At 41.7% G+C, this 12,500-nt stretch overlaps 1 protein-coding gene across 25 annotated transcripts in view; it reads left to right on the top strand.

Annotated features, from left to right (window-relative positions):
• dydc2 (DPY30 domain containing 2) overlaps positions 1-12,481 on the top strand; it is a 20,938-nt gene extending 8,457 nt beyond the window's left edge. For all 25 annotated transcript variants that reach the window (XM_051667934.1, XM_051667959.1, XM_051667958.1 and 22 more), the window contains exons 2-8: positions 2,706-2,825; positions 5,800-5,883; positions 6,363-6,491; positions 6,711-6,812; positions 6,909-7,031; positions 11,956-12,036; positions 12,359-12,481. In XM_051667934.1, coding sequence (XP_051523894.1) covers positions 2,706-2,825; positions 5,800-5,883; positions 6,363-6,491; positions 6,711-6,812; positions 6,909-7,031; positions 11,956-12,036; positions 12,359-12,382 — 663 coding nt within the window. In that variant the 3' untranslated portion in view covers positions 12,383-12,481. The remainder of the gene's footprint in view (positions 1-2,705; positions 2,826-5,799; positions 5,884-6,362; positions 6,492-6,710; positions 6,813-6,908; positions 7,032-11,955; positions 12,037-12,358) is intronic.
• The last annotated feature ends 19 nt before the right edge of the window (positions 12,482-12,500 follow it).

The following is a 12,500-nucleotide window of genomic DNA, read 5'->3' as shown; positions in this document are numbered from 1 at the left end:
TAAAATTGATTTAAACTTGAACATTTAGTAGGCACTCTTAACAAATTATCATTATTCACTGAATGTAATTTAAAAAATCAAGTATATATCTCTCATTACCAAAACAATTATACAAATGTTGCGGTAATGATAAAGTGTGTTGTGGTAATGAATTGATCCAACATAAAAACACTAATAATAGGGGAAACCCATTGCAAGTGAGCAAAAAGTATTGCTTTATCTTACTGAGGTATTTGAAAACTAATTTAGCTGTGAAAATGTATCATTAAAGGTGCTGTAAGCGATTTTAGCCATTCTAGAATTTCCACAAGCTGTCAAAATGAGCCATTTGATTAGCCACGCCCCCTTCCCCCAAACCCCACCCTCCAAAAATAGCAAAATAAGCTTTATTGACACGGACATAAGCAGAAACGGTTGTCAAAAACAACAGCAGCAAAATAGTGCCCTCGACAGACAACTGTTATGAACAATATGGCATAAAAATGGCATTAAGCCTCAATAATTCGCTTCAACTACAATACAATGAGAACACGCAAAATGATTGACAGGTCGAAAGCCACGTTGTCTGCGGCCAGCGGACACATATTTGTTTGCTGTTTACAGAGTCTACAGCTGTCTCTGAGACCGGTGAGATATCTCACAACACTTATTTCATTAATATCTTTCAGGGAGTAGGAATTTATTTTGCATTCCTTTCCATGAAAATCAATCAAATCAAATCTTACAAATTTAGCATCAGTTGCGGTAATGAGAATGCAAAATGTCGCAAATCATATAGACACAACTACAACACTTTTGGTGAAGAAAAGTGAGGTGACACGCAGGGGCGGGGCCAGAAGGCTGGTACGGGGTGCCACCCCAAAAATGAGCTTTGCCACCCCACTTGCCACCCCAACTCAGACCCCGCTCGCATCCTGGAGACGGTGTGCAACGGCTTAACCCATCCATGTTACGCATGGTCCATAACAATGTTCCACCCATGTTCTGCCTCAGTAGATTCCCTGTAGAAATGTGCAGAATTCCTGAAATTATCACCTTTATTCTGAGACAAAATACTTATTTGTCATTTCAGTTTTGTTCAAGGTGATTAAATCAAAAGTTTATAAATAAGTGATAGTATTTGGGATAAAAAGGCCCCTATAAACACATCGTTTTTCTTATGTGGGTATAACTAGATTAGTTATAAAGAATGTTGAAAGTGTGCTCACATTGACTCACCCAATCACAATGGAGATTCATTTGTTAATAGAATACGTGGCATGTTATAAAATGACAAATTTGTTTGAAATGAACAGGAAATTATTATTTTGACATTTTTTTAGATGTCCACATGTGGACAGTGGGACTAAGTTGTGAAATGTTTTTTTTTTTCTCCCCAATTTGGAATGCCCAATTCCCAATGCGCTCTAAGTCCTCGTGGTGGTGTAGTGACTCGCCTCAATCCGGGTGGTGGAGGACGAATCTCAGTTGCCTCCGCGTCTGAGACCGTCAATCCGCGCATCTTATCACGTGACTTGTTGAGCGCGTTACCGCGGAGACGTAGCGCATGTGGAGGCTTCACGCTATTCTCCGCGATCCACACACAACTCACCACGCGCCCCACTGAGAGCGAGAACCACATTATAGCGACCACGAGGAGGTTACCCCATGTGACTCTACCCTCCCTAGCAACCGGGCCAATTTGGTTGCTTAGGAGACCTGGCTGGAGTCACTCATAAGTTGTGAAATGTGAAATAATATCAAGATAAAGAAAGTCACATTTGTTTAAATCAAATAGTTTATTATGTTTCCAGGAGTGTTGATTATTCATGACATTACAGACATTACATCAGAAATTAGCATAATTAATTCTGATTCAAAGTAATGTCCAGCATCATCCAATCACTGTCAATCATGTTAAAATAAAATGATACATTATAAATTCTGAATCTATGTACTGATTATCATTGTCACATGTCTGTCAAACATGTTGAGTGATCCAAACATCATCTGCAGCCTGAAACTGAACTTTTGATCAGATTTTAGGAGTGAATGCACTTAACTGCATAGAGAGCTATAGGATGCTCCCTTGCTCCCTATTTAGTGAATGACTTAACCTCCAGTGTGCTGTCTGTCTGCACTGGTCTCAGAACAGTTCGAAATGCACCTTATTTTCATCATAACTCCATATAAAAACTAAAACAAAAAACAAAACAAAAATCTCAATGTGAAACTGCATAGTAAATATAGGATTCTTAATGAAAACCTTGTGCTTTTGTACACATTAGTGTACATTGTGTCTAGCTGCATGGTGTTTTGCGATACATTGCTCAAAAAAAAAAAAAAGAAGTCATATCGGATGAAACTAGAGACTCTAATCTTTTGACTCAAACAGGTTTCAGTGTAAAAACTTAATTAGGTTTCTTACCAGATGTAGTTTTGTTGCTGTTTCTCCCAAAGACAAACTCCGCTGAGATCAGCGCCATGTTGTTTGGTCACATGACTCTGTACAGCACAGAGTCTCCTGATCTGAGATCAGTCTGTTTAAATGAAATAAAATTATGCGTTGTGTATAGTGAAGCAAAAATACAACGTCCACGAATGTGTACATGGGGTCGGACAAGGATATTTATAGGTTCAGTCAAATGTCAATTGAGTACTGTTAATATGAGTTTAATTATCAGCACTGACAGAATGATAAACAACCCATCATTGTATTTTATCAGAGATCCGCTCATCAACAGCAGTTAGAAGAGGAGCAGGAGCACGTGAGAGAGGAGTCACTCCATCAGAAACTCCTGCAGGAGGAGCAGAACAAAATCACAGCTGCACAGGAGGAGCTCATGGTGAGACACACACACACAGACTGAGAGACGGAGAATGCTGGTTTGCTCTGTATAGATAGGGTGGCCAGGCCCATTTTTCCCAGGACAGTCCCGTATTTAAGCAATTTTTCTAGTGTCCCCTCTCCTAAAATTTGTCTATTGCCTATGTGGCTTTCTCAGTCACATGAGTATTCTAATCAAAGGTAGCCAAGGATATGGCTTGTAAAACCAATAAAATCACACCGAGTCATTTTGGGCACAAAGATGAAATTGCGGCTGGAAAAATGTCAAGGAAGCGTGCATGTACATTTAATGAGGATCTTCAAAAAGAGTTTACATTTCTAAAAAAGGAGTCACAGACAGAGCCGAGTAAAGTGAGGTGTGAGATTTGTGGAGCTCGCTTTTCCATGAAGCAAAGTTCAGAATCTGACAAGGTGCACGCAAGTGAAGGACTTTTTGCTCATCATTCTGTTGTGCACGGTCATAGCTGTGCACATTCATGACCTGAGAAAAGTCTTGCAGGCCAGGCTTGAGGAATCATTCATACCCTCTGACATTAAAAAGCAGTTAGATGCCCTGGTTGAAGCTGGTGACATGCGAGCGGATGATTTCTTTTGTGCAGTGAGAAACGTTTATTCAGCATCGGTGGATTACCTCCAAAATTGGAGCTGCTCATTGGAGAACACAGAAAAACTTGTGAGGGCCCTACTGAGAGACATCCCACAGCAGAAAGACATTCAGAGCAGTCTCGAACACTTCTACTCCAGAATCCCCGCTCTCAGATTGATTGACGAAACCACACACTTTGATGAGTGGGCTTGCACGAAAAACATTGTCATTCGTCGCATAACTGAGTGGAACACGAACAAGACGTCCGTGTCTGAGAGATGGACAGATGTTTTTCGTGAGCTGGAGAGCAAGACCATCAACTTCAGAGTCTTAGCCAAGGTCGTGGAGTTTGTTTTATGCCTCCCTGGGACACCTGCATCTGTGGAGCGTGTGTTCTCATTAATGAATGCAGCATGGACTCCGGATAAATCTCGACTCAGTGTAACAGTCATGAAGGCAGTGCTTTTCATACATTATAGTTTTGGACTGGATTGCTCTGCATTTTACGATAAACTCTTGAAAGGCAAGCGCACACTGATAAAAATTGCTGTTACAGTTACAGGTACTTTGCATTGATCTACACCTACCTGTATGTAAGGATACTTCAATTTTGGGGGTCTGGGTAGCTCAGCGAGTAAAGACTCTGACTACCACCCCTGGAGTCGTGAGTTTGAATCCAGGGTGTGCTGAGTGACTCCAGCCAGGTCTCCTAAGCAACCAAATTGGTCCGGTTGCTAGGGGGGGTAGAGTCACATGGGGTAACCTCCTCGTGGTCGCTATAATGTGGTTCTTTTTTCTCCCAATTTGGAATGCCCAATTCCCAATGTGCTTTTAAGTCCTCGTGGTCGCGTAGTGATTCGCATCAATCCGGGTGGTGGAGGACGAATCCCAGTTGCCTCCGCGTCTGAGATCGTCAACCCGCGCATCTTATCATGTGTCTTGTTGAGCACGTTGCCATGGAGACATAGCGCGTGTGGAGGCTTCACGCCATTCACCGCAGCAACCACGCTCAACTCACTCGAGAGCGATCTTGTATCCTGATTACACAGTGAAGAAGTATTCTGTTACTCCACAAGCCTGCTTGCCACAAATTCGCCACTCATTATTTTCACACGCAAATGAGCTTTGAGGCAAACGCTTTACTGAGGTTTGCTGGAGGTTCACCAGTACCGGCGAAGAGCTGCAAACTTCTAGCAAACATTTGTAGCGAATCATAAGCTCATTTGCATGTGAAAATAATAAGTGGGAAATTTGCGGCATGTTTGTCAGAACTCTAGATTTGTTGTAAGGTTATTCATCAACATACGACTAAACATACATGCTTACTGAATTCAGTTAAAACTGGTTTTGGCGATAGTTTGTCCAAAGAACCTACATATATTTTTTTCGCTATAAACCACAGAAATAACGTTATAAAAACTTTCATTAACATAAACACTATTAAATGATATAATGCTTATCAGAGTCTTTTTTTTATCCCCTTTTCTCCCAATTTGGAATGCCCAATTCCCACTACTTAGTAGGTCCTCGTGGTGGCGCGGATACTCACCTCAATCCGGGTGGTGGAGGACAAGTCTCAGTTGCCTCCGCTTCTGAGACCGTCAATCCGTGCATCTTATCACGTGACTCGTTGTGCATGACACCGCGGAGACTCACAGCATGTGGAGGCTCATGCTACTCTCCACGATCCACACACAACTTACCACACGCCCCATTGAGAGCGAGAATCACTAATCACGACCACGAGGAGGTTACCCCATGTGACTCTACCCTCCCTAGCAACCGGGCCAATTTGGTTGCTTAGGAGACCTGGCTGGAGTCACTCAACACGCCTTGGATTAAAACTAGCGAACTAGCGAACTCCAGGGGTGGTAGCCAGCGTCTTTACCACTGAGCTACCCAGGCCCTCAATAATGTGGTTCAATCTCAATGGGGCGCGTGGTGAGCTGTGCGTGGATGCCGTGGAGAATAGCGTGAAGCCTCCACACGCGCTACGTCTCCGCGGTAACGCGCTCAACAAGCCACGTGATAAGATGCGTGGATTGACGGTCTCAGACGCGGAGGCAACTGAGATTCGTCCTCCGCCACCCGGATTGAGGCGAGTCACTACGCCACCACGAGGACTTAGAGCACATTGGGAATTGGGCATTCCAAATTGGGGAGAAAAGGGGAGAAAATTAAACAAAGAATTTTTTTGTCAATTTCATTTTTGCTGGGAGGGGGCGGTCCTGTTTTCCACAAGCAGGAATCTGGTCACTCTATGTATAGAACGAGACACAATAGACGTGTTTGTGTCCTTAAAGTGGCATTTGTCAGAGAGTTTGTGTCTGTTAGAATATATCTTTAATATATATTCATGATTTTTAGTGTTTTGTTGTTTTGAAAGCGCACAGAAGAGCCTGTATCAGAACCAGCACATGAGAAATCCAGTCCTGAACATCTGCCCCCTGTAAATGTGGGAGATGATGAGGTATGTGTCACTTAACATCTGCTCATTACTCTCATCCATTCTGCTCAAGATTTAAATCAGTTCATTACACACACAAAAATAATCTATAAATAAGTGTGGTTGTTCCTCTCTCTGCCTGTAGATGTCACTGCAGGTCACTCAGTGACCTTCAAACTAATTAATAATAATTTTCTTTATTTATCACACATTATACATTTGCACATATACAGTGAAATTCTTTTTTTTCCACATATCCCAGCTAGGCTGGGGTCAGAGTGCAGGGTCAGCCATGATACGGCGCCCCTGGAGCAGATAGGGTCAAGGGCCTTGCTCAAGGGCCCAACAGTGGCATCTTGGCAGTGCTGGGGCTTGAACCCCCGACCTTCTGATCAGTAACCCAGAGCCTTAACCGCTGAGCCGCCACTGCCCCAAACTTCCCTTGATGCTGCAGTCCGTGCAGTGAAAGTACATTGAAATGTGCTGTGAATTATTTTTCCCAGGTCACCATTGATCCTGGAGACCCGACGCCCACAGATCAGACTGAATCAGATACAGTGATGGAGGCAGTGATGGAGATCCCAGAGAGATCAGATCCACCACAGCTGAATAACAGCACTGCAGAAGAACAGGTGAACAGTCACGAAAAATGGGATCCAACTTGAACCCAGCTTGAAATAATGAGTCCATATGACTCGTACGCTACATTCCAAGTCTTCTGAAATCATATGGTAGCTTTGGAACAGACTGAAATTAAACTATTTCTTATGATTACAATAAATACCCGCTGTTTCTCATCCTCTTACTCATGAACTCGTGACTGCAGTTTCTCTTTTTTTATTTCCTTTAAGAAAGTAAATAATGAAGAATCAGATGAAGATGCTGGTCAACAAACCTCAGACATTGTGAACCCAGAAGAATCACTTTCTGAAGAGCAGGACAGAGATGCACAGGTAAATGTTCTTTCATGTGGATTTGTTGGTGACACTCAGTTCAGTTTTTATAATGAGTCCATTTCAATCCTCTGATCTAAAATACTCTTTCATCAGCTGAAAGACAAGAGTGAAGTAGATGTGAATCCAGAGAATGAAGCTGAACCAGATGAAGATTCTCACGAGAGACAGACAGAAACAGAGATTCATCCAGACCGTCTACAGAGTACAGAGAGCGAGGTGAAGATTCTGCATCAGCTAAGTTTAATCTTCTCAGTCCAGAGTTTCTGCAGGTCTGAAAAAATCTTAAATTGCCTTTTTGCAAATGGGGCAGCAGGTCTTTTTTTTTTTGGATTTTCTCGCCTTTTCTCCCCAGTTTGGAATGCCCAATTCCCAATGCGCTCTAAGTCCTCGTGGTGGTGTAGTGACTCGCCTCAATCCGGGTGGCGGAGGACGAATCTCAGTTGCCTCCGCGTCTGAGACCGTCAATCCGCGCATCTTATCACATGACTTGTAGAGCACGTTACCACGGAGACATAGCGTGTGAGGAGGCTTCACGCCATCCACTGCGGCATCCACGCACAACTCACCACGCGCCCCACAGAGAGCGAACCACATTATAGCGATCACGAGGAGGTTACCCCATGTGACTCTACCCTCCCTAGCAACCGGGCCAATTTGGTTGCTTAGGAGACCTGGCTGGAGTCACTCAGCACGCCCTGGATTCGAACTCGTAACTCCAGGTGTGGTAGTCGGCGTCAATACTCGCTGAGATACCCAGGCCCCCCCGCCCCCCTGCCTTAAATGTATTCCTTACAAAGGTCTTTATAAAGTCTTAAATTTAGCTTCATAAAATCTGCAGAAACCCTGATAAAAACTGGTGTTTCTGTGCTGAGAAACTGAGGTTCAGAACAGGCCAAGAATCGTAAAAAAGCCTAAAAAACCTCAACTGGCCATATTAATAGGCAACTTCATGAAAAAAACAAGCCCAAAGTCGCTTATAATATGCGTAAATAGCAACACTTCCTGTGGGTCTTTAGAGACTGAGAGAGAGAGAGAGAGAGCAAGAGAGCCATCTGCAGCAGAGGAATAACAACAAAAAAATTGGTTCAGATTCATTCATTGACCATTTCTGCAAATTACACCTTTCCGCCTGTAGATGGTGCCAAATGAATGTCTTTTACATTTTGAATGAGTTAATTGCATTGAATCAAAAGCACAGGGTCATTCACAACCATAGCCTAATCTAAGTCTAATTATCCTTTATTAAAATTTGCATGTCAACAAAGCATATCTATCATATTATGATCTGCTGAGCACGACTTTTTATCAAGATATACAAAGAAAGACAACAATACTAGCTAGGATATTATATGAGTGTCAAAAACATCCTTATGTCATTGTTACGTGCGGTCATCACTCACTTTTGTTCATAATTCATCCGGCCCCTTTTCTTAGTGAACGAGTTTGCTAAACTGAACGGATGACTTGCAGCTCTTCCTCTTGTTCTGCCAGTGAGCTGATCCTCATTCATGAACGAGACAACGGATTCATTCATTTAGTTCACAAACGAGTATACCAGTACATTCAGTTCATTCACAAACGAGATGTCTCATCTTGTTCAGACTCAAATGACCAGTGATGGTGTATTCGTTCAGTGGGTCAAACCAAGAATATGCTCCTCACAGCCAGAACTCGAATGCTATTGGCTCAGACTGAAGTCAGTCTTTAAAAGCAGGGCAAAGCAACACAAATGTAATTTACATGTCTTCAAATGTACGAAGACACTTTAAATATACAGTTTAAACATCATGACTGTTTTCGCCATAAATGGCAGGTCTTATTTTACTATATTTTGTCAAAATCTGGGCTTAACTTTTACGTTCATCCTGGATTAACTGCAGAAGTTCACATTGATGCATTGTCCTTTGTTAGTTGGCTGATGAAGGGTTTTGTTGGCAATTAATTGATAGTCTATGTATTCCATTATAAGAGTGTAGTCCATCATTAGATAAAGGTGATGCGGGCAGAGATCAATGAGGTGCATCGTAATTCAACTGGCCGGTAATTTCAGTGAGGTCCATCCTAAATCCAGTTGGTTCAGGCAGTGGCATATGAAGTATCCCATGTCTTATGGTTGGAGTTGGCATCAGTTCATCCTCTGAGGTCCATCGTAATAGACTGAAGTGATGTTTGGCTGGCACCAGCTGCTATTAGTCATCATCACTCAGCGACACGTAGCAGTGAGTCCAACATGAAGCAGGAACGGAGCTGGATCCAGCCGGTTCTGGTGACCTCAGGATAGGAGTCCCGAGGTTGAGACAGGGAAACAAATAAAATAATATTAGCATAGATGCCATTCTATTTATTGCAGAATTATAGATCACGATCAATGTTTCTGGGTTCTGGTTCCGGCAGACCTGACTAAAGCAGCCTAATTGTGAGTTGAAGTATAAATTAGGTGTATGTCTGGCTAAATAGATGAGTCTTTAGCAGCAAAGTAGCCCTAAATCATGATGCTTCCTCCACCGTACTTCACCGTTGGGACGATGTTGTCATGGTGGTATGCAGTGACCTTTTTACGCCATACATAGTGCCAAACAATTCAACTAGATTCATCAGTAAACAAAACATTTTCCCAGTTGCGTTGTGGAGTATCATGGTGGTCTTTGGCAAACTTCAGGCGTGCAGCAATGTTTTTGTTGGAAAGCAGCTGCTTCCTTCATTGTGTCCTGCCATGGACACCATACCTGTTTAATGTTTTCTGTATAGTAGACTCATGAACAGAGATGTTAACCAGTTCCAATGATTCCTTCAAGTCTTTATCTGTCACTCTAGGGTTCTTTTTAACCTCAATGAGCATTCTGTGGTGTTCCTTTGAGTCATCTTGGCTGGACGGCCACTTCTAGTGAGAGTACCTATAGTACTAAATCATCTCCATTTATAGACAGTTTGTCTAACTGGACAGATGAATATCAAATCTCTTCAAGATAACTTTGTCACCCTTTCCGGCTTTATGCAAAGCAATAATTCTTTATCGAAATAGCGCTAACCCACACTTCCAATCTCGTTTCATTAATTGGATTCCAGGTTTGCCAACTCCTGACTCTAATTAGCTTTTGTTGACATCATTAGCCTAGGGCAGTGGTCTCAACCTATTTTTGGTGAACGCCCCCCTACTTCATTTCTTTAACACATCCCCACCCTCCAAAAAGAAGAAAAAAACATAAAACACAAATGTCTGGCTAAATAGATGAGTCTTTAGTCTAGACTTAAACTGAGTGAGTGTGTCTGCATCCCGAACAGTGTTAGGGAGACTATTCCATAGTTTAGGAGCCAAATAGAAAAAGGATCTACTTCCTTTTGTGGATTTTGATATTCTAGATACTATTAACAGCCAGAATGAACGTGATGGAATATAGCATGTCAGAAGGTCACTTAAGTACTGTGGAGCTAGACCATTCAAAGCTTTGTATGTAGTTAACAGAATTTAAAATTAATATGAAATTTAACAGGTATCCAATGTAACTATGATAAAATGGGGCTAATATGATCATATTTCTTGGTTGTAGTCAGCACTCTGGCAGCTGCATTTTCAACCAGTTGAAGTTTATTTATTGATCTTGCTGAACATCCTCCCAGTAATGCATTACAATAATCTAGTCTTGAGGTCATGAATGCATTAATTAGTTTTTCGGCACCAGAAACAGAGAGCATGTGTCGTAATTTAGCAATATTTCTGAGGTGGAAGAATGCTGTTCTATAAACATTGGTAATTTGATTTTCAAAGGACAGATTGGTATCAAATATAACACGTAAGCTCTTCACTGTTGAAGAACATTAACATTAACACTGTAACAGTACATCCATCGAGAGTCAAATTATATTTTAGTGGCTTATTTTTAGAGGTTTTTGGTCCAATAATTAGTACCTCTGTTTTGTTGGAATTGAGTAGGAGGAAATTTCTGGCCATCCAATCTTTGATTTCATTGATACACTCTGCTAATTTGGAGAATTGTGAAATTTCATCAAGTTTCGCAGAAATATAAAGTTGGGTATCGTCAGCATAACAGTGGAAACTTATTCCATGATTCCTGATAATATTTTCAGGGGAAGCATATATAAGGAGAAAAGCAGAGGCCCTAAAACTGATCCCTGTGGCACTCCATACTTAACTTTTGTTTGGTTTGACAATTCCTCATTTACATAGACAAAGTGGTAGCCGTCTGCTAAATAGGACCTAAACCATGCTAATGCAAGTCCACAAATGCCAAAATGTTGCACCAAATGTTATTTTAACTATAGGGTCTTAAGTAATTTTTACACATTCATGAATTGGGGATTATGTTTTGTGCATACCTGTAAACTTGTTTTAGTGCATTTCCTTTCTCTCTTTGTCAAACGCGATTGAACCAAATGCCAAACTTAACGAACAACAGCTTCCACTTTTTCAGTCAGTGAGCAGATGCTCATTCACGAACGAGAAGACCGAGTCATTCATTTCGTTTGCGAACCAGTGTCCCAGTACATTCAGTTAATCCATGAACGAGACATCTCATCTCGTTCAGACTCAAATGACCAACTCGACTGGTTCAGTGAGGGTGTATTCATTCAGCGGGTGAAACCAATGATATGCTCCTTCACAGACCGCACTGAAATGCTATTGGGAGGGAAAGACGTCAGTGAACAAGAAATATCAGTCAGTGTATGGAGGTGAATGAGAGCTATTTGTACACTTAATACATTTGTTCAAAAAGGCTGATTCGTTCACAAAAGAAACATCATTACAACAAAAAGAGCAGTGAAAGAGAAGACACTGATCGCAGAGTGATTTTTCTTCCCCATGTTATAGTCCTGAAAAATAAATATTCTAAATAAAAGGATTCCAGTGGCTGTAAATCACAAACCGCACACCTCTACACTATTCTATGCCTTTTTGTAGTGCAAGTAGTATGTTAACACTTAAAATGCATCAAAAAGAAGTGTTCTACGAGTACCCGGATGATGCACTTCATAAACCGTCAAAAAAGAGTGTAGAAAGTTGGACACCATGCACTCAGTGCTCACGGCTTACTCTGAGTTCAATATGCTGCAGTGAGAGTTTAATGAAGGGGAGGGTTTAATTCACATTGAATGATGACATCATTGTGGTCTCTCCACACAGCACGCAGACAGACCAGAGACTGAAGACACGGCAGTGAGACATGAGGAGTCAGCTGACCCCGAACCACAGTCTGAAAGAGAGGTGACGTTCATATCACTACCAGAACTACAACACCAGCTGTATGATACTACAACAATATATCTACCAGGCCAATTAATTGTCCAATGTTTATCCGAGGTTATTTTCCCTACTGAGTTGTGATTGGTCTTCTTTCTAACATCTGTTTGCATACTGACTGATTATTGGTTTTGCCTTAAGACATCTGTATGCTACAGAAAAAGAACACACACATATGATGACAGTAGACAGAAATATTGAGTCAGATGAGAGTGAATCTATCAGAGATGATGCTGATATCACACAGCAGGTGTTTGACATGTCTGCTGTTTGTTTCTGTGTACAGGAGGAAGATGAAGACGAGGAGTGAGACTAAACCTTAACGGATCTGTATGGTGTCGTGACAGTCGATCTGTGTTTGTCATCGCTGAATTAATGTTATGTATCTTAATATTAAATAATATTTGTGACAACTGTTTCTACTGCAT

Source organism: Myxocyprinus asiaticus, chromosome 32, assembly GCF_019703515.2.
Source record: "Myxocyprinus asiaticus isolate MX2 ecotype Aquarium Trade chromosome 32, UBuf_Myxa_2, whole genome shotgun sequence".
NCBI lineage: Eukaryota > Metazoa > Chordata > Actinopteri > Cypriniformes > Catostomidae > Myxocyprinus > Myxocyprinus asiaticus.
This window is presented reverse-complemented; position numbering and strand designations above follow the sequence as displayed.